The 22,570-nt window shown below is 55.1% G+C and overlaps 1 protein-coding gene across 2 annotated transcripts in view; it reads left to right on the top strand.

Annotated features, from left to right (window-relative positions):
- Positions 1-2,745: 2,745 nt before the first annotated feature.
- Positions 2,746-22,570, top strand: part of ATP11A (ATPase phospholipid transporting 11A) — a gene marked incomplete at both ends in the record, with an annotated part of 116,464 nt that continues 96,639 nt past the window's right edge. For both annotated transcript variants that reach the window (XM_079721922.1, XM_079721923.1), the window contains one exon: positions 2,746-2,784. In XM_079721922.1, coding sequence (XP_079578048.1) covers positions 2,746-2,784 — 39 coding nt within the window. The remainder of the gene's footprint in view (positions 2,785-22,570) is intronic.

Below are 22,570 nucleotides of genomic sequence, written 5' to 3'. Positions count from 1 at the left end.
ACAGCAGGTTCTTATTAGTTATCTATTTTATACATATTAGTGTATATGTATCAATCCCATGTTTCCATAGGTTTAGAATTAGGATGCTGTGAGCCGCTAGCAACAGAAAATCCAACTCAATAAGGATATTTATTATCTCTCAAAACGTGAAATCCAAGTAGGGTAGTGGCCCAGTGGTGTCACCAAGGACCCATGCTCTTCCCATCTCTCCGCGCTGCCATACCCACTGTGACGCTGTTCCTGTCACATCACGGATGCAAGAAGGCTGCGAAACGCCAGACATCACATCCGGACACACAACGTCCAGCAGGAAATGAGGAGCATGTTCTCTTTAGGTGCCTTTTGACGAGTGAGGAGACTTTTCCCAACAGCAGGATTCACTGGCTTAAACTCAGTTTAAACCAATCGCAAGAAGAGTCATGGAGTTACCGAGATTAGCTTACATGGACCAGTTTACCCCTAGCCACGCAGAGGGTGGCTACCTGCAGCAAGGTGGGTTTCTGCCAGCAAGGACAAAGAGGGCATGGCTGTGGCCACCACAGTGTTTACTAGAAGGTGAAATTAGCATTGACCACTGGACAAAACAGGCGTTCCTGAAAGGCACACAGCCTTTATCCTGTGGCCTTGTATGACCTCTGCCTGCATCCTTCTAGCCGCCCCCTGCAAATGTCACCGTTTGCAAGGTGGGAGGCCGGTCAATATCTGGCTCAAGCAGCCAGGGTCCTGGCAGAAAGCAGAAGGCGTTCCTGGGAGGAGATGTGGAAGACCGCATGGCGACAGGACCACCTGCTGCAGTGTGATCATGGCTCCACGACCCACCAGAGGTGCTGTTCCCCAGGGCCCAGCTGACACCGCTGCCTGGCTGTAGGAAGCATGGGGTGGCAATGGTCACCCATTCGGGAAGGAAGCATGGGGTGACAACTGTCACCCACTCATTCGGAGCCTGACACGAATTGATCCAACAGAAAAGAAAGCTGGACAAGCACTGTGGTCACCGAGGGACACTGACACTGCCAGGCCAGGGTGCAGAAGAGGGAAGAAAGGCCCAGCCTCTCTGCTTGGTCTCAGCTCGCAACTGGCGCCCCGTTGGTGAAGATCCACTGATGCTGGCCATGGGCCTCCTGGATGCCAAGCAGGAGAGAGTAGATTTGGTTGGAAAGTGGAGAATCAATGAGTTAGGTGACCAAAAACGAGCATTTTACTGAAGAAAAGCAGTTCAGAATCCAGATAGTTTAGCCATGACCACCATTCACTCCCACTCAATCCCAGGCTTCTGTATCTAATCCCCAAAGGGTCCAGCAGCTTCTCTTCCACGACCAGCCAGGGGGACAGTCAGTGGCGTTCCTCCAGGGGCGTTGTCAGGCCCCTTCTGGTTTCAAAAGCGGTGGCCCGTGGCAGCGAGAACAGACGCTGGAAACAAGGTGCAGCCATTAGCTCAAGGCTGACTGGGATTGAGAAGAGATGGTGCGTTTCACGTTGGGAAAACAGAAGCATTCCCTGGGATTGAAATCGAGGTGTCTGAGAGACGCAAGGGTTCTCCGTCTGGTGCCCAGATAACGCACGAGCGCGCGCCCCCCGGGGCCTGGAGGCCCGGAGCCCAGAGCTCCTTCCCGCGGGCCCAGCTCAGCCTCCGGGTGACCGCCTGGCGCAGCCGGGGACGGAGGCAGGAGCCGGACCGGCAGGATCGAAGGGGCCGGCCAGCCGCGCCGGGCTGGCCGAACAGGTTCAAGGCTGATTCCAACCCCTCAGCCCCGCCGGATTACAAGTGCCTGTGACTGTCGCAGCTCTGGAGTCCTTGGGCCAGGGGCCCCGGGCGAGGGAGCCGGCGGGGTTTCAGAAAGAAGCGGGGATCCTAGGTGGGGGACGCTGAGCTCACCTTCGCCCCAGCGCAGAGGAGCTGCGCGACCCTGGGCAGCCCCGCGGGGCCCGCCTCGGCGCCCCCTCACCTACCAAGCAGGCGGGCCGCGCGTGGGGCCGGCGAGCACGAGGGAGACACAGGCCGGGTTTAGCTGGTCTCCGGCCCAACCTGATCCCGCCCCCTCCCCGACTCCCCGCGATCTCGCGCCCGCCCTCGGGCCTTCGCGGGGAGATAGACGTTTCGGGCCGGACCCAGGGATGGGCGCCCAGGGCCCGCCGTCCAGGCCCCGGCTGCGCGGCCCGCATCCCCGCCCGGGAGGCGGAAGCAACGAGGAGCCGCGCCCCCGCCCTCCGCCCCCGGGTGCCCTCGGCGGCCCTGCGCCGGGGGGGCAGGCCGGGAGGAGGCAGGGCCGGGGCGGGCGGGCACCACAGCGCCAGGGCGCGGGAGCGGGGCGGGGGCGCGGGCCGCGGGGCGCATGCTCACACGCGATCGTGACGTGCGCGCGGGGACCGGCCTGCTGGAGGCCGGGCTGAGACGGCGGCGGGCGGAGACCGGGAGCAGAGCAGAGCAGGGCAGAGCCGCGGAGCAGAGAGGAGGAGCCGAGCAGCAGAGCAGCGGCGGGAGCGCCGGCCGCCGCGCCCCCGAGCCCGCAGCCCCACCGCCCGGGCCTCGGCACGCGGGCTCCGATCGCCGAGCGGCCACCCCTGAGCCGGCCGCCGCGGGCCGGGCCGGGCATGAGCGCGGAGGGGCCGCGGCCGCCTCCCGCACCGCCCGGCGCGCCCAGGCCGTGACCGGGGCGGGGCGCCCGGCCGCACTCGGGCCCGGGCTCATGGGCGCGCCGAGCCGGGCTCGGGGGCGCTGAGAGGGCGGGCGCGGCCGGAGGAGCCATGGACTGCACCCTCGTGCGGACGCTCGTGCACAGATACGTGAGTGCGACCGGCGCGGGACTGGGGCCGGGGCCGGGACCGGGCGGGACAGGCCCTCCGCCCGCGACCCTGCCGCGGCCGCCGGCCCGGGGGCGCTGAGGGCTTGGGCGGCCTCGTGCGGCCGACCGCGCCCCGGGGGACGGCAGGACGCGGGGTACCTGCGGAGCTGGCACCTGGATCCCGACGGCGCGGGCGCCCACCCGCCGCGCGCCTCCCCGGAGCCGGGCGGGGCTACCGGGGCAGAGACTGCTTAGATCGGCGCGGGCCGGGCTGGGGAGGGATGCTCGGGCTCAGCCTCGCCTGCTGGCGCTACCCCAGGGTTAAGGGACAGGGAGAGGGGCACCCACAGGGGAAAAGGCGGTGGCTTTGCTCGTTAGTCTGGTAACAGCACCGGGGGGTTCGGAAGTGAAGTTTGGGACCTTTGTCCCGAAAGTAACCAGTCAGACCCGAGGCCGGCGGTTCGGGGTTCCCCCCCCCCACGGAGTCTTCGCTCTGGGAGGGCCGTGGCGACGCCGGGCATGGGCAGGGGGGCGCGGAGGGGCAAGTTGGGTTTGTTTCTCATCCGCCCGAGGGGAGCCGCGTGCGGCGCCGACGCCGGCCCCGGGGGTAGAGGGGGTGCGCGCAGGAGAAGGAAACTGGTCGCGTCTCTGACAAAAGCCCCCCTGTCCCCCCCGCGCACCGCCGCCAGTCACAGGTTGGAAAAGTTGCGCGCACCGAGGTTTCCGCTAGAAGAGGGAACGGTGGTGGGAACTTGGTTTTTTCTGGCTGAGGAATTCCCTTCGTCAGTCATTCATACTTAGGAGACCTTGGCCGCATACGAGAGTGTTTCTGTTCATCCAAGGGGAACGTTGAATCAGTGCCTTCCTCCGAATCCACTCACTCACCAGAGGACTCGAGGGTCAGGGGAGCTTGTGGCACCTTCCAGTAGCTCCCCTGGGGAGGGCGGTCTGCCTTTCAGTTAGTGGGGCGAACCCCTCTGGGATTCTGGTTAAGGCCGGGAAGGCTTCCCGTGGGAAGGGCCCTGTCCCCTCAGGGATTCTTGAGTCCATCTTATAACGTGAGTGTAAACATCAGGGTCACCTTGGTGTCTCTCTACAGTAGTAAGTTCTGGAAAATCAAGTAACAGTGGCAGTAGGTAATCAGATGTCTTAGAGAAACGCTTGACGGGTCCCAGACATTCTGTTCTCAGGCTTACGGCCCACGAGCTCGGAGCCAGCGTTTACCTAGGATGTGTTCACTAGTTTTCCAGTTAATTTCTATTCTCTTCCAACTCTAAGACTCTGTGATAGGAAGGAGAGTTGAATTGTGAGCGGTAATGCGCAGTCTCTATCCATGAGAGGTGAAGGGTGGGTGGACCACCCTCCTGCTCTGACGGGCCGAGGCCCACAACCTGGTGGGTCTTCCCCTCCCTCCTGTTGCTGACCCCTTCGTCCTCGGAGTCGGGCAGACAGGTGTCCGAGTTTTGTGCTTTTACTCCCTTACTTCCTCCAGGCCTTCAGCTGTTTCATGTCATATCAATCTATATAAATGTTGGTGTACCTTATATTTTTAAATTCCCCTGTGCTGTGTTATTAGACTTATTTTTCTCAAACCTAACTGGTAAATATTCTTCAGGGAACTTTGCCAGCATATATATTTGGTCATGTCCCTGGAATCCAGTCACGGGATGCTATTATTATTTCTTTGTTTCTCATTCCACATCTTTTTTTTTTTTAAACAGTCTGATCATTTGGCTACTTCACCATATTCACATACAAAACCATTCATTTCTATGATATTAAACTCATGTCTACGTTATTAAACTAATTTGACTTTTTCCAGAAACAGTCAATCTGTTTGCTTATAATTGGATTATGTTTTAATATTTAGGAATTAATTATACTTCCTTTTGCTAGAGGGCAAAGAAAGACTCTGGGATTAAATAGTCATATTTCCTTGTGGTTTCCATATATGACGTATTTCATAAGCATGGATAAAGTCATACCCTGTTCCCATCTGGTGTTCACACAGTCAGAATTTCTAGGACAAAGAAACCTTTTCATGATGATGCCTGAGGGCTGCCAAAGATAAAGGAGTCCTTGGAAACCATTGCTGTGAGTATTTCATTCTGGGTTAATTCCAGAGAGGTAGAATAGGCAAATGAATGAGAGAATTCCCTTCCGGGTTAGGCCAGGTATATGCCAAAGCTGGCATTACTGGTCGTTTGTGAGCCTGGATGCATATAAGCCACGTAGAGATGCGCTGTACTTGTAAATGGCAAAACGCTTCTGTACCTTGAGCTTTTAAAAGAAATGTTTAACGAAGTGGGTGGAGAACTAGTGTTATCCTCTTAGAAGAGATGTGAGGTGGGAAACCCAGAGTCAGGTAGTTTAAATTCTGAGAGGAACCTGCAGAGTCCCTGGGAGTCCACCTGGATGTGGACCTGGCCCGCCCACTTTGAGGCCGTGTCACCCTGGGCAGGTGGCTTCGCTTTTTCTCTGCCTCGGTTCTCTCATCTGAGGATGCAGAGCAGTACCCGTTGCAGAGGGTTATCGTGAGAATTAAATGAGTTAGTACAGGCCAGGAGCTAAGAGTGCTGCCCAGCTCTGCGGAAGTGCTCAGCACACGTGTCACGACTAGCCATTAGCATAACTTTGCCCACGTCACTGGCCGGGGGAGGGCAAGCACCTCTGTTGGTTGCCGGCCAGGCCAGTCAGTACGGCCACCAGGGGCCCTGGGTGCCCTGCTCTGGAGCAGCTTCGGGAAATTTTAAAACTAGGGGTGCCAAAATGCCGCAGGCCCAACGAAAAGCCTGCAGGCCACATTTGGCCACAGCAGTTATTTCCAGGCCAGGAGGACCACCTTGTCAGGACACTTCTCTCCTTTCCATCCACGCCTCACATTCAGGAGGTTTGACTGTAAAGCTTAATTTTGTTATGTTTCTGGTGTTTGTTTTTAGTAAACATCATTGATCGCTGGAGAACCTCAAGCATGGCTGTGTTAGAATGCTTTACACCTTCTTAAAAATTCACCATTTGTGTGCATGCACATGGGTCTGCTTTGGTTTGTTTTTTATCACCAAATGGTGTGTGCCGTGGACGTCAGTGCCCACTGATGCTGCCCTACAGGCGGACCGTTCCATCTGACGCAGATTTAGTTTTAAAAACGTTCAGTGCCGCCTGACTCGGGGTTGCCTCTTAGTGCCGCTTCCGACGTGGGGCCTCTGGATCTGCTCCTGGAGTCTACACCCCAGTTAAGTTAAGCCCCTGGAACCACCGAGGCCTTCAGGTATTTGAAGTAGGTGACCCCTTAGGCTGGCCCGAGGGCTGTGCTACAGTGTTTGCACAGGCCTTTCAAAGCAGTCTGCCAGGTGTATAATTTAACCTTTGTGTCCTGGCTGTTAAGTTCAGTTCCTTCCATTGTCCTTTCAAACCCTGTTTAATGTCTGTTGCGCCCAAGGGACCTTGACATGCTTTTCTTTCACGCCTGAGGGTAGGTTTAATAACCCGAGGGGAAAAGGGAGTTTAGGTGATTGGGTTTTGCTGCAGTCAGTTGCATTTCTAGGGATGAGCTCGCTGTTCTCAGTTTACAGTTTAGCTAAAACCACCTGGAATCCACTGAGCTGCCACTCAGTGTGCAGGAAGGCCTCTGTTCACAGCTGTGCTGGGCCCTGAAACCTAGGGACGCACTGTTCCTCGGTGCTGGGACCACATGTTCCACTGGCAACAGGGCTAATCAGAGATGCTTAGATCCCCACGTCCCAGACTTACAGATGCTTTTTTAACCAAGTTAAATGCCGGCAGAAATGCTATTTATTTGCAAGGAAAATCAATAAAAAGCCATTTTTACAGCAATAAAAACTCAACAAGATTGAACAAAGGATTGCTTTTACTTGACTCCTGGTATCTAAGAAACAAGATAGTTGTTTGTGGAGATCAAAAGTCCAGCGTCAGAGCCTAAGAGGCAGCTTGAGACCTGGCCCGGCCTCTGACCGCGAGGCCTTGGGCGTCTTCCTGCTTGAAACGAGGCACCGACCGCGGCTCCCTGGGGGGCGCCGCCGCGATGGGGCGCTGTGGCACGGGGAGATGCTCCGTCAAGGGGCCTCTTATTTGAAAGTTGAGCCTGGTGCTGCTGGCAGCCCCAGCTCCTCAGAGGGACGGCGTCTGCTGCTTCCCGGGGAGCCTCTGGCCCCCCTCCCGCTGCGGAGGGTGTGGAGGGTCGTGCTTCCCCGCACTTGGTGGCGAAGCTTCCCCGCACAGCGGTCCTCGGACGGGACGCCCCTCGGCCACCGGCCCACGCCTGTCGGTGCGCTTGCCGCCCTCTGGTTCAGGGCAGGTGAGCCCGCTCTGTAAAGGTCTGTCCTGCAGCTTGGGGTCCCGCGCCCCTCACCCGTCCTTCTCCTCAGTCAGCAGCGTCTCCCTTTTAGGGTGACGTCACCCAGTCCCTGTGGCACTCAGCCATGCCTTGAAATCACCTTTTTTTTTTTTGAAAAGCAGACTTTCTTGACCCCACATTCCCCTCCCACGATCTCCCCGCTTCCCTTTCCTTCACAGCCACGTTTCTGTAATGTGGCATCTCGGTGTCCCCACCTCCATCGTGTCCGAAGTGGCCCCACCAGGGGTCACGTTTCTGCCCTCACAGCTGACCTCAGCGTACTTGGTGCAGGTGTAACCAAGTGCAAGTTCATGTGCCCGACGCACCGCAGTGTCGGAGTTCGGAGCAGAGAAAGGTTTATTGCAGGCAGGGCCGAGCAAGGAGAATGGGCGGCTCGTGCTCAAAATCCCTGAACCCCCTGACGGTTTTCAGGGAGAAGTGTTTAAAGGCAACACTGGGGGTGAGGACGGCAGGGCGCGTGACTGCCTTCTGATTGGCTGGTGGCGAGGTAGCAGGGCGGGGCTCCAGGAATCTGTGCTCAGCCTGAAGCGAGTGGGTGGGGTCTTGGTTCCTGCAGTCCGAGATGTGGGGATGTACGTGCCTGGGTGGGGGCAGGCCCCAGGCTGCACTGTCGCCCCTCCCGTGTCTCTGCATACCCCCCCCCCCCTTCCCTGATAGCAGCTGTTGGCGTCTGCCCTTTGGAACCCAGGGAAGGTCACGGACACTGAAACGTTTTTCCTATGAACAAGAGACGGGGGGACCTGGAAAGGATTTGTACCCGGAGGGCCTGACAGGGTCCTGCTGGGTTTGTTAGGCGCGGCACACGTTTGGTGTGTGTTCACCGATGCAGCCTGAGCCAGACAAGGGGCAGACAGCCGGACCCCCGTCCCTGTCCCTGTGGCATTTACCTTGGGCAGGGGTGGCCCAGAAGTGCTGTCCCAGGGCGCTGGGCAGTGGTGGGTGCTGGAGCTGGGGCCTCGAGGCTCGCTGAGCTGCAGCATCTGGCGGGCGCGTCCAGGCAGAGAGGAGGGCCCAGCGGGTCAGCTGCCCTTTCACCGGGGTCACCCCTGGGGCCTGATGCTGGCGCCCTCTCGCTCCCCATCAACACCTTGCCTGGGGGAGCCCTGGAATTCCTCCTCTGTGTCCGCAGATCCCACGTTACCTTCTGGAGCCCCGCCTTCCTCCCGCCCCCCCGACCCCCCTCCCCCGTAGGCTGGGACCGCTGCTGGCACAGAGTCAGCGCCGTGAACATCTGCCCCAAGACTGATTACGCCTCTTATCATTGCTGTTAACAAGAGCCTTGAAGAAGCTGCCCTTGGATGCTTCCGAAGGAAACCGTGGCGCTTCCAAGGACTTGGGTGATTAATGATACTATTCAAGCTTTTGGATTCTCTTTCCCTGGTACATTTCACAGAGTCTTAACAATGTGGGAAAAGACTGGGAAGGCGTCCGGTCCACCCCCTCACTTAATAAACACTAAAGGGGAGGAAGTTAAGTCCCCAAGGTCACAGCCCGCCGTTCCCCGCACCTCTGGTGCGGACGCCTGACTCGGTGGTAGCTTCCGCCGTGCTCTGTCCGTGGCTCGAGGGTTGGTCCTCTGAACACTGGGCTCCCGGGATGTGTCTCCTCTTTTCTTGCATCCGTCCTGTGGACCCCGGGCCTGGAAAGGACCCTCTCCCGGAGCCTCGTCACGAACGAGCATTCTTAGCTGGTCCCCTGTGGGGCCTGGACCCCCGTCGCACAGAGCGCAGAACTTTTTGCGTGGATGCTTTTTGTTTTCTGGGCAGGGGTTTCCCAGATTTGCTAGGTTTGCAAAGGAGTGCCTGCCCCAGTGAAGGCTGAGAACCTTGTCTGAAGACACAGGTAGGGAACCGGCCCTCTGGTCCCTCTGATGTGGTTGTGTCAGAGCTACTTGAGTGTCTGGCCAACATTTAAACATGGGTGAGTGTGAGCAAGTATCCAGGTTTCCTCGCTTTTTCATAAACGGTGTGGGGTCTGGCGGTGCTGCGTGGGGTGGCTTCCCGGGACCGCAGCTGTCCTTCAGGGAGGGGTCAGCGCCCTGTCCTGTGGCTGCCCTGTCATCACCACCCCAGGACACAGGCTCCTCCAGTTTGGGTGGACCTTTGAGCCCAAAGCAGGCTGCGTCTGTAGGTAGTTTAGAAGACACCCGTGTGACTGGCCACCGAGAACAGAGGGGTGGGCTCCGTGTCCCCCGGTGTGTGTGCTGGGTGCTGGGGGGCGGTGCCGGGGGGGCGATCCAGCAGTATCTGCAGGGGTGGGGGGCTCAGTCATGCTGCATGTGGACCCGGAAAAAACCCGCCATTGGGTCGAGAGTCAGGAGAGGATTTTAGGCCCCCCTCTGTTAACGTTACCTTTGTCACCTGGGCGAAGGCCAGACCAGAACAGGTGAGCTCTGTGGGTGAGTTAATCATTGGCTGCCTCTTCAAACCAAACCTTTACCTGTTTCCCCCCATCTTTAAGTGGAGCCGGAGGAAAGTCATCTCCTCCGAGCCCTCCCTTCCCCACGCTCTCAGCGAGGGGTTTGTTGGGAACATATTTACACGCATTTGCAGGTGTCCTTCCCTTCTGTGTTCCCGTCACTCCTGACTTGAGGAGTTAGTCATCCTCTGAGGAGAAAAGTCACTAGGATGGATTTCCAAATTCCTGGTCCAGAAATGTTTAACCACCTCCCACCCTCCTGGTTTCTGTGGGCAGAATGTTCCCCATTTTTCTGTGGTTTTGATTGTATCTTTGGTGGGTTTCAGTATCAGAGCACCTCCCGGGAGTGATGTAGGCAGTAGAAGAAGTCGGTTTTCTTGGGAGGCAGCAGCGTGCCCCGCGTCACCCGGCATCAAAATCTGCCCCCGCTCGACACGGACTTGAGCCCACGTTAGTTGGCTGCACCTGTCAGGGTTGGTGGCCCTTGAGAAATTTGCCCCGTCCACTGTGTGTGATTTGCGGATAAAACATTCTCGCAAAGGTGGGCTGCCAGGGGCAAGAAGGCTTTTAACTTCTGCTCACTTTGTTTCTGCTGTGCTCACACCAGTGCCTGTTTCATGGGTTCCATGATGGGTAGAGGCCAGAGTTACCATCTTCTGCACCGTTCCCTTCACATGTCACCTGCTGGGGGACCTGTGTCTGTTGCAGGAGCCCCTCCCGCCGCCGGGCATGCGGGTGGATGGGATGCTGCCCGTGTGGGCGTGTGTCCCGCTGGCGCCCATGAGCGCACGCGCCCGAGAAGATGCGAGAACGCTCTTGATGAGTCTCCTTGGGGCTCATGGATCTTCTGTGAGCACAGGGGACGGGGGCCTGGTTCATCCGGTCTGCTCTTCCCGGCTGTGTTCTCCGGGGGCAGCTCACCACCCCTCCATCCCCTCATCTGCGTTGGGTGAGGGGTTTCCCAGCGAGCGTGGACGTTGTGCCCTTTGCCTTGACCTTTCAGCGCCCTTCCTCACGCCTCTTTCCTGGGTCTTAGGTCAGAGACCAGCCAGCACGACTCTGAGTTGCCGATCATATCAACACACACGTTTGATTATTGAGGACGTTGATGCCAAGAATGTGGCTGGGGAAGGAGCGGTCTTGATGGCGAAAAGCTGACATTGTTTCTGGGGCTGTTCCCTGAGATGCTCATGACGGGCCTGTGAACTTTAATGGTGTGTTTACGCGCCAGCATCTAAAATACGAAGCTGTGACAGGCCTGGGCGTGTCCTGGTCCGCTCACCGCAGGCAGGGCTGGTGCCCACTGCAGAGCTCAGACTCTCAGCCTCGGGGCTGGAAGTGCAAGACCTGGGGCCTGCAGGTGGGTTCCTGTGAGGGGCCTCCTCCTGGCTTGCAGATGGCAGCCTTCCCTCCCGTCAGCTGCCTCCTCTGGTGCCCAGAGAGGGAGGGAAGGAGGGAGGGGAGCACGGCAAGTGATCTCTCCTCGCTCCTCCTGTAAGGACGCCAGTCCTATCAGATTACGAGTCCACCCTTACGACCTCATTTCACCTGAATTACCTCCGCAAATCCCTATCTCCAACTCTCATCACATTGCGGGTTAGGGCTTCAACATGTGAATTCAGGGGGACACAGTTCAGTGCAAGGCTGTATACTGTTAAAGGAGGCACTGTTTGGGTTGTAAACATTCACACAGGTAAAGAACCTCAAACGAGGCAGTTTGAAACAGTGCATCGTTTGCCGACTGTTTTATCAAACAAATGCCCAAAAAAATGTTCCACAAAATCTGGGAAGACTAAAATAAAATAAACGTGTAGTGGGAATGGGTTACTTTTTAAACTGTGGAGCGGATTTAGGCCGTTGTTACCTCTGACAGAGCACAGTTTCCATTGTTTGATCAGATCTAAGGTTGTGTGTATTTATATCTTTTGCTTCTCTTTCTGTTGCTTCTTTTTTCCCCCCGTAGGAGGCTTCGTAGGAGAATGGTGGTTGGTATTGAGACAAGACTATAAAGTGTTGTTCTGGGTTTTGGGTTATAGCCTAAATCCACAGCGTCTGGCTTGTTGACAGGGCAGATGTCACGGTATCTGCCACGTAACTGGATTGGGCGCACGTGTCTGCTTCGGAAGCTGGGAGGCCGCTGCGTAACGAGCCGATTCTCCTAGCCAGTGGGTTGGGTTTTAGGGACTCCACGCTGTCGATCTGCTCTGTACAGGGTGACCTCTTACCTTTGGCAAGATCGGAAAGTGATGGTTGGAAGGTGACCCCGAGCTGTCATTAGGGTGACAGGGACGTGACTTCTCTGCACATCCAGAGCATGGTGTCACCCTGTCGCCCACACATCATGGGCTTTCGCGGTAGTGCGTCTAAGTTCCCAAGCCAGCTGCTGTGGACCTTTCCCTCTTAGGTTTCTCTGTAATCACAGCCTCATTGTCTTTTATTAAAACTTTGCTTACGCTGTTGTAAGCCCGCGTCGGAAATGATCCTAAGGCTTTGTTCATCATATGATTAGGACCTTGGATGGCCTCTGCTGTTGCTGCGAGGCTGGTCACTCACCCCGTCCGATGCTGTGACACTAGTTAAAGCCACAGGACCCTGAGGGGCTCTCCCACCTCCCCATGCTGTCCCGTCTGAACTGTCTGCAGAATGACAGGCTCTGCTTCCTGAAGATCAGGTTCGTACCTGGGCCATGTGAGTCTGACTCTGGCCTGGCATGTTCTTGAACCTGCTCCCAGACAGGGGGCTGACGGCCCCTCCCTCCTCTCCGGACAGACCCCTGGCTGCCGGGAAGGAGTCGGCCATCCTAGCTCTTACATAATCTCCCTCCTTCAGAGAAAAGAGGATCTCCTCCACCCTGTTTTCAGCAAAGGATTAGGGACAGTGAAGGGTGGCCATTGGAACGTCATCCGGATTTCTGTGTGATTTTTCAGGACGGCCTCGGGGACTGCCCACAAAACATGAGTTTTTAAATCATGGAATTAATTTAAAGTCATTCCATGGAACAAAATCATGGGGTGATCATTGATGTGGAAGAGCTGTGATATGAGGGTAAAGCAGACCTAGATTTATCTGTCACTTTCAGGTGAAATATCTGATAAAATATCTGAAAGTGACAGATATATGCATGTGGAATAATTTACATTACCTTTTCTGTTTAGAAAGTGTATGGAAACAGTTGTTTTGACTGGGATAAATTTAAGCAGACCATTAAAATAGTAGATAACCGTGAGGTACGTGCGTGCATTTTTTTCAGTTGGATATAAATCTGAAAGCAACGTGTGTTAGAAAGTTGGGGTGACCGTCTCGTGGTTAGAGTCTGAGCCCTCACTTCTGACGTTCAACTCACTTCACCATTTTTCTCTTGTAAAATGGGAATAAGCTATGGAAACTCTTGGCACTGAAGAACATGTGTGGGGCAAACCTAGTAAGATTCCAGCAGAGGAAGGCGTGCGTTGCACTCGGTACACACACTAGGTGCTCAGCATCGGCCGTTCACCAAATGTTTATTGACACTTGCTGAAGGGATTCCGTGGCAGGGCAGAATACACAGACACCCCGGGCACCCCTGGAGACTGCATTTGGGTGGTATATGACAAAATAAATAAGCACACAGTAGGCTAGGTGTCGGGAAGGGCCGCGGACAGACATAAGCCGGGGAGGGGGTCACGGGGCGGGGGGGGTGACAGGAGCCAGTTCTGGGAGGGGGAGACAGGATGGTTCTGGGCAGGATGGAGGCCAGAGGCCAGCCCAGGGCGGCAGGACCAAGGGCGGTGTGTGGGGGGGGATGTAACAGGGATGATGTGTCACCCACGTTTTAATAGGAGCACGTGGCCGCCCTGCAAAGTTCATTGCTTAAAATATGGAATGTGTTATATATGTTGCCTTTGATAAAGGCTTCAGTTTGTTTTAAAATTATATGGACCTACTGTAGAGCACAAGGAACTCTACTCAATACTCTGTGATGACCCCTATATGGGAAAAGAATCTAAAAAGAGAGCGGACGTATGTATCTGTATAACTGATTCACTGTGCTGTGCTTCTGAAACTAACACGACATTGTAAATCAACTATATATTCTAATAAAACTTTAAAAAATTATATGGCCAAATGAGGAAAATGTTACATAATAGACAAATTAAGATGTTACATAATAGATAAATTAAGATGTTACATAATAGATAAATTAAGATGGTAAATAGATAAATTAAATAATTAACATTATAAAGATGCATTGACTTATTGAGTGAATATACGGTAGGTTGGTTTATGGGCAGTTTTTTTGTTATTGTGGTAAAATATCCCTAAAATTTACCATTTTGACCATTTCGAAGTAAGTGTATAGTTCAGTGGCTTTACATACATTCACATCACCACCATCCATTTCTAGAACTTTTTCATCTTCCCAAACAGAAACTGGTTTAAGAGCAATTTTAAGTAGTTTATTCCACATTTGATATTGTATATCTTGCTTTTTTGGAAACATGTTTTTTTTAAATCAATGATAAGGACCTTATCAGGGTCATGGGAGACTTATTGAAACCTAAGCGCTGATTAAATTTTCATGGAAAATGTACCTTTGGCAGGAGGGGTTTTTTTTCTTTTAAATAATTGGCAATGGTAAGTTTTATTAAAATTTAAATACTTGAATGTGAGGATTCATTTGGGCTTTATGTTTTGTTTAGTGTGTGCTTGTCGAGAGCGGCCAGAGTGGTGATTATCACTCCAGAGAAGAAAATCTGATATTTGTCTTCGAACAAGTAATTCTGTAATGAAACAGAATATCATAAAAGTTATGTCTAGGGATTCCCTGGTGGCGCAGTGGTTGAGAGTCCGCCTGCCAATGCAGGGGACACGGGTTCGTGCCCCGGTCCGGGAGGATCCCACATGCTACGGAGTGGCTGGGCCCGTGAGCCATGGCCGCTGAGCCTGCGCGTCCGGAGCCTGTGCTCCACAACGGGAGAGGCCACAGCAGTGAGAGGCCCGCGTACCGCAAAAAAAAAAAAAAAAAAAGTTATGTCTAGTTGGCAATACTTTCAAATAATATAGTTCATAATGGTGTTTGTTTAACGATATTATAAAGCCACGTGGCTTTCTCCTAAGTGCGTTGATAAGGAATAGGAATTAAAGCATTTTATGTGAAATTTTCCTCCAGAAACTGCATTCTGCTGATTCACTGGTTCAGATCAGTTTTCTGTTTTGAGTTCATCTATAACATGTGTTCTTTCACTGTCTAAAAAATTATTAAGAATAGATTAAACTTAAAATTAAATTTTTTCTGTAAAATTATTGGGTCTGTGAGAAGCAGTTTCCTGTTATTTCTACTCCAAAGGGGATATGAGATTTTTCTGTTCTTAAATTGAAATAATCCCTTGATTTCATAAATTGCCCTGTCGCTTTTTAGAGAACAGCATGGTTTCAAAAGCAGTAAGTCCCATTCTTATTAAGTACTTAATTTATTAACGAGAAACTTAGTTGAAAAGTTGAATAATTATATCTCTTAAATAGTTTGGCTTGTAAAACACTGCAGCTGTAACAGGGAGTTGGCGAGATGCCCAGCTTGGCAGGTGATCTTTGGAGCTGACGGAAAAGTAAAAATTAAAGGGCGCTGGTGGCACCTCCTTAGCACCCTCACAATTTAAGTTTCTTGAAAGATGGGTTGATGCTGGTTTCTACCAATCCATCACCCTTGCAGGTTCAGAAAGGTTTTGGGTCTGAGGGAGGACGTCTCATCCCCCCGGAGACCTCTGCCCCTCACTGGGATGAGGACTTGTCACTGTGGTCGCCGTGCCCGGTGTTGATTTTTTTCCCTTTTTTGTCCCAACCCTGGCAGACAGTTCACCCACCTTTGGTCATTTTCTCAGTGAATGACTGACTTCCTGCCTGTGCTCTGAACTCACCGAGGGTGGGATTTGTGTCCAGATTGAAGATTACGTGTATCCGATTCTCCTTGATTTTGTTATTTTAATGGGCCCGGTCGAGGAAGAGAGCGATTTGGTTCAGGTCTTGACCCGAAGGCCGTGGGCTGGGCCTGAAGAGCAGACCCTAAGGGGGATTCAGGGAGCCGGTGTGTATCAGGGATCCTGCATGGCAGGCGGCCCACCCGGCGCCCCACGTGGGCCCACGAGCTGCCCGCTCCCGCCCCGGGCTTGCTGGCCCTGCTGGGGATGGGGCCGAGGGGGGACCTGGGGAGTGGGAGCCTGGACTCGGGCCTGCCGCTTGCTCAGCATCCAGTGTGTTCGTCCCGGAGACAGACTGACCAGCTTTAGATCTGTAGCCGGCGACAGTGTCATGAAGATTTTCTGGACTTTCTCTTCGCAGACGGGCAGGCCTGAGACCTGAAGTTCCATTGCCGGCCTTGTGGGCCCTTCTGGAAAGGCACCTCCTCAGTAGGTTTTGGATTTTGTCTTAAAGGCCAGGACAAGGCCTCCAGCGTGTAAATCCACATGTGGCTCTGCAGCCGAGGATGAGGTCCACACGCGGCACGGACCCTGTGGAGTCCGTGTCCTCGCCGGTGAGCGTGGTTCACACACACGCACACGTTTGCTTCTCCGCTTTGGTCCTGACGGCTTGACGACCACCCGCTGACGCAGAGCAGCCCCCGTGGCTCTCCAGCGGGTGCAGTAGCAGGGGGAGGTGGGCCCAGCGCCCTCAGAGGACAGCCCGGTCCCGTCCGTGCGCTGCTCCAGTTGTGACGGGCGGGGCCTGTCCCTGCGTCTGGGCTGGGGTGGCGGCCTCCTGGGCCCGTGGGCGGTTCTGACACCTGGGCCCTATGGTCGGTGATCTCGCTGCAGGTAGGGGTACCACATGTTCAGTATTTAACGAAAGGGGTGATGGAGGGAGGTTGTTCAGAGGCGGCCGGCAGGGCAGTGGGGAGGCGGACAGTAATAAAGATGGACTGTCACACCAGGACAGGACCGGGCAGAGTCCGCTCTTTGCCGCTGTCACGGCTGCTCCCCGAGGGGCTCGGGGGCCCTGGCCCCAGTTCCTGCGAACCCGGGCAGTGGTTAGTGATTAGCGACGGCGAGTGGCAGAGCTCGGATCAGGGGGCACCGATTGCGGGGGGCAGGGGGACGCGAGGGGCACGGGGGGCGCCGGCCGCCGCTGCCCCTCACGAGGGCGCGGAGGCACCTTGTTGTTGAAAACAAAGTGCTGAGGTCAGAGGTCGCTGAGGCCGATGAAGGCAGGGCGGGGGCTCTGCACCGCACGTTCTGTTCGGGGGGTCCATCCGGGGACTGGCCCCGTGCGCCCCTTCTGCCCGAGCGCGTGACGGGTAGCCTGGAGCGGCCGTGCTGTTGACTCGGTGCCCAGCGCGGGACTGATGCTCGGCCACCGCCCATTCCCTCGGGGCCCCAGCCAGGAGGCGGCGGTGGGGAGGCAGGTTTACAGCCGGCCCGGGACTGACGTTCCTCCTAGAGCAGAGACAGCTTCTGTTCCAGTCCCGTTGTAATTTAGAATTTAGGGTTCACTATAAAGTCTTGTGGTTTTAAAAATTGACTTGAAGTAGTCAAGGGGAGAATTGTCCGAAGTTACTTGTTTGTTCGAACTAGAAGCTCAGAGGGACGGAGCGGAGCTACCTTAGGTCAGGTCTCAGCCCTGCTCGATGGGACACCGGGGAGGGAGGAAGGGCCACCGGCCTTGCTGACACGTGACTGTCCCCGGGTCCCGGGCGTGCTTTCATCTTGGGGCGGCTTTTCAGTATTCCAGGCTTGAGTTTACTAGAGGGTGGTTTTCCGGGGGCTGGGAGGCTGCTCCCATGTGTGAGGTCAGGTTGAACTTTCACGTTGATGGGGACAGACAGAAAGGAGGCTGCGTGGTCCCCGCCGTCTTTCTGAATGTGCCCCGGGAGCCTCGGCGCGGACTCGGTTCTGGAGCGCAAGGATGAAGAGAGGGCGGGAAGAAGGCTTACTTAGCATCCCGAGCCTGAGGTTCCTCACCCCAGCCCGGCCAGCTGTAGGGGACACAGTGCTGGACGGAGCTTCGTGATAAGAGCCGCCACGTGCCTCTTCTCCGTGTTTGCTTCCAAATGCCTCAAACATACTGCAGTCAGTTTCTGCTTCCCAATAGCTCCCAGGAGTAAGCAACGCAGTGTCCCTACAGGTAAAGAACAACCTGAATAAGTCCCCCCACCTGCCCCCAGACACGGATGAAATGCTCTGTTTGTGGTTCAGTTTACCTGGGGATCGGGGCATGAGGGCTGGTTTCCTGCAGCCCTCCTGTGTAGGTGGTGTCATTTGGGCCCCCAACTTATAGACAGTGAGAGGAGGCCACCAGCCCAGGTCGCACAGGGGCTGGAGGCAGAGGCTGGCCTGTCCCCAGGGCGGGTCCTTTCCCTGAGTCGTATGGCCACCACTTGCACCTTCGGTAGGCAGCCCGCTGGGTCCCACAGCTTGACCGCTAAGAGTGGTTGGGGAGAGCGCCATACCCTCGGGTGGGCCCAGGGCAGAGGCCCGTTCTTATGGTTGGAAGCGCTGCTGCTGCTTAACTGGTGGTCACAGCCCCCAGCTCCGTTCCTGTGGAGCCCCCTCCACAGACCAGCCTGGTGCCCCAGTGAGGCTAAGACCTCCAACGTGCAGCTCTATGGCTGCAGCGAAATCAGCCAGACAGCGCCCGCTCCTGCCCACTCTTAAATCCACTGGACAGAACCATAAAGAGGCGAAGATTCCGGAGCCATGTTCCAGGACCCAGTGCCGCACACACACCCGGGCAGGGCTGTGCATTTAGTGTCAGGACACTTTCAGAGGTGGGTGGTTTTCTGGCAGCTGCCCCTGGAACGCAGAGCCCGAATAGACCCACAGTTGGTGTTTGTTTGGATCTTCGAACGAGACACGTTTGGTTATTGTGAGTAGAGGTGTGAACGTTTAACACAAGTTCAGTTGGATTTCCGTGGACTTGGAATAGCTGTAAATTCATCCGCACAGTGTTACGTAACAGAGTTCACAAAGCTCTGTGGATCTTTGTGAAATTATTTTTTATGAATTTCATGATCCTTGTGGATGTAAGAATTCATATTATTGAACATGTTCGAACAGAAAGGAGTCGTGTCCTGCGTAAGTGGCAGTATTGAAATGGTATTACATGTCCTCATGCCTACCTTTTAGAAGATCTCGTGGGTTTTTAATTCTTGTTTAAGCTGTGGCTTCTAAGGCCGCAGTTGTTTCAGGCAGGATGGAAATTTTATTCCCATTTTGTTTGTGGGAAGATCACATTCGGGCCATTTAATCTTTTGCCAGTAGCTAACTGTTGATAAGGATGAATTGAAACCAGGTATCAGTTTGGGTGTACCTGATTGAGGGCAAGCAAGCCATGCCCAGGCAGGTGGTGTAGGACAGAGGCGGGTCAGAGGAGCCCTGTGGCTTAATTGCCTCTTGTCCCTCCGGCCCCGGGCTTCTGTTCCGTCTCCCTCACCTGCCTTTCTTCCTCTGTGACAAGCCCGGATCCCTTCACCTTTCCCTCCCTCATCCCCCAGCCTCAGGGAGCGTCTTCTGAGCTCGACTGGAGACGTCCCCCTCTCGACCAGAGGAAACGCTGTGGTTTTCCTGCCCTTCGGTGGCACCTGCCCCGCCCCAGCTCTAAGCCACCCCTGGGCGGGGCGACAGGAAGGAAGGAACAGAGCCGGGGGCTGGCCTGGCTGCTCATCCGGTGCCCCGTGTTCCAGCCCCACAGCCTGGGCGTAGCCTGTGTGTTTCTGTGCTCTTACAGGTGCTCCGTGTGGGGAAGCTTTGACAGAGACACACGAAGGTGAAATACCCCTGACCACAGGACGGCTGCAAACACCCAAGGCTGTTCGTCCTGTCGTTTCCAAAGGATTCATGAGATACTTATGCAGCACTTTTGTTTATTGTAGTGATTTACCACTGTAACCATTTCATGATATAAAATCAGAGGCACTAAGTACATTCACACGGTTGTGAACCATCACACCGTCCACCCCCGGACTCTTCGTCTGAGATGGAAACTCCGTCCCCATTTAGCACTAGCTGCCCCTCCCCCCCGCCCTGGTGATCACAGTTGTGCTTTCTGTCTCCGTGACTTTGACCTGTCGAGACGAGCCCCTCCTGTAAGTGGAGTCACACAGGATTCCCCTCAGCAGAGTGTCCGAAAGGCTCATCCACGTTGTACGTGTGTAGAAATCCCTTCCTTCTTAAAGCTGAATAGTTGCATGTATATCACTCGTTTTGTTTATCCACCATTGTCAGTAGACACACGGGTTGCTTCCTGCAGCATTTTTTTATGGACCCAAAGCCTTCTTTGGAAAACACAGTTTTAGAAAACATTTTAACAGCCAAACATACTTGGATTGAGAATAAATATCCCCGAGTTCTCCTGTGGTAAATGTTTGTGATTTTGGCTGTACAGCCTTTATGCTACTGCGTATTCCAGACACTACTGCATATACAAATGTTACTGTGTATTCCAGACACTTCTGCGTATACCAGACACTGCTGCGTGTTACAGACACTGCTGTATATACAAATGTTACTGCGTATTCCAGACACTACTGCGTATCACAAACACTGCTGCGTCTTACAGACACTGCTGCGTATTCCAGACACGTGCAGTCCATACAATTCCAATTTTTATAAAAGACACAACTCTGCCCCGGCCCAGTGGAAGCGGGGCCTGGGGGTCAGGGCGGGGCTGAGGCTTCCTGCCCTGTCCCGGGGGGTCAGGGCGTCTCTCCCGGCACCTGAGGTGCCCGCCCACCGCGAAGCTCCCCAGGCTGCTCCCTGGGGTCTCAGCATATCCCTGGCCACGTGGCTGAGCCCAGTCTCCAGCCCCCTGCCCTCCCCAGAGGTCAGCGGCGGGGTGGGAGTTCCAACCCTGTCATCAGTGTGTGGCCGGCCCCTCCCCTGAAACCATCCAGGGACCCACCTGAGCCACCTGGGGAGGTGTGGCCGAAAGGGGCTCGTTTTGAAATACAAGGACACTCTTGCCTCACAGGAAATTCTAAGGGCTTGCGAAGCTCTGTGCCGGGAACCACATCCGCCCGTTTGTGTCAGGAATCATTTGCTCTCCTTTCCCACCCACCGTCTGGTGCCCAGCCCTCCTGTTTCCCAACGCCTCTCCAGGCCGCACTTGCGGCTTCTGCCCCCGGGGCCTTGCGTCCTGGGCAGTGTCCTGGTTCCCAGCTGACAGTCACTGCTGCTTCCTAAGGCCACTGCCCCTTCCGACGGCAGGCAGGCCGCGCTGCTCCTGGTGGATAATTTGGACCCCACCCCTGCTTCAACCCAGGGGCCATCACAGAGGCCTCGCCACCCACCTGCCCCGGGAAACTGGCCCGCGGACAGACAGGTACCTCCATGGTTCCAAGACGTGTGGCCTTGTGTGTCAGGGCGTGTCCGCAGACGAGGGGACCCGGGGCCGGCGAGGGCGCTCGTGCTGAAGGCCGATCGTCTCCCTCCTCACCAGCCTCTTCCCTCCTCCCTGCTGAGACCAGCCGGCCCTGACCGCCCCGCCCCGCCATCTGCTGCCTCTGCCTTTCTGTTTGTGCTTCTCGCGCGCTGCCCCTCACAGGCCCCCCTGCACCCGCCTGGTGGACCAACTGCACCCGCACGAGCCTAGGCCCCCCAGGCGCCTCAGCATAGTCTGCGTGGTGTTGGCGCTGAGTCTGTGTTTCATGACCCGGACGCAGACAGTGGGTGGTTTTCCCCTCCGCATAAAGCTAGCCTGTGGTGCTGTAGTAACGAAGGAGCTTAGACACACGGGAAATTAGCTTTTGCGCCCGGTTCCATGGGGGCGGCCGGGGGGCGTGTCACCTCAGTCAAGCAGTGCTCCAGCACCACGGGGCGCTCCAGACTTCAGCTCCATTATGACCGTCGGCAGCGTCAGATCCCACGAGACCACCCTCTGCTCCAGACGCGATCACGGGTCCAGGTTGCCACCTGTGCTTCTGACCCACCGGCTACAGTCAGAGGCTCCCACGGCCCCTCCTCGGGTTCGGGGAAATTGCTGGAGCGCTCACAGAGCTCAGAGAAACACTTTACGTACTAACACACCAGCTTATTATAAAAGTACACGATTCAGTGTAACCGAGCAAGGGCTGTGAGCCGGCAGCCCAGAAAGCCAAACTCCGAGAGCAGGTGTTCGCAGCAAAATAAGGGTTTATTTCAGGCGCCGAGCAAGGGGGTGGGAGACGAGCCTCAGATCGCTCTCTCTTGGGCATTGAGTTGGGGGTTTTTTAGGGGAAGAAAAAGAGACTGGGATTCACCATCATCTAGTGACATTTCGGGAGCCAGGATGTCCCTGGGTTTACGATTCTCAGGCCAGGTGGTCCCTGGCTCGGGGGTCTGTTCACTCATCTCGCCCTGGAGAGACAACCTGAGTTTGTGGGTAATGATGACGTCTATGGTAGCGGTTTTAGTCCATTAACAGTGTTATCGACAGCAGCGATCTTAGCCATCTGACCCTGTTGATTAGTGTTCCGAGAGCACAGGATTGAGGTCAGAGGGCAGGGAGTAAAGACAGGGAGTAAAGTTTTGGATGGAGAGAACTCAGTAAGGGAACGAGGCTTCATCAGGAACAGCCAGATGGAAGAGACGCACAGGACAAGGAGTGGGGAGGTGGCGTGGAGGGTCCAGGCCACCACAGTCCCCACCTGCACGTGCTCACCCACCACCAACTGGGAAGGTCTCCAGACCCATCCTTTTGGGTGTTTATGGGGACTTGGTGTTGGGAAATCTTATGGAAAACTTTGGGGACATTGCAAGTTTTCATTAATTTACATATTTAAGGCTCTTTCATACTGTCTGTGAATTCTTTAAAATAACTCAGTTTTTTAGGTGTTGGTGAGGCTGAATGCTGTTTCTGGCAATAGCTTGCTGCTCTATGTTCAGAAGGTTTACCTGTATTTTTCATTTTATTCAACCAATCGTTAAGGAGCGCCCACTGTGGACCAGGTATTGTGCTAGCTGCTGGGAATACAGAAAAAACCACACAACAGAAATAAGAATTGGTCTCTTCCCTGTAGGAACTTAAAATCCAGCGGGAGAAACCGGCA

The sequence above is a fragment of the Hyperoodon ampullatus genome, assembly GCF_949752795.1.
Source record: "Hyperoodon ampullatus genome assembly, chromosome: 16".
Lineage (NCBI taxonomy): Eukaryota > Metazoa > Chordata > Mammalia > Artiodactyla > Ziphiidae > Hyperoodon > Hyperoodon ampullatus.
Note: the sequence above shows the minus strand (reverse complement) of the source record. Positions and strands in the feature narration are given on the sequence as shown.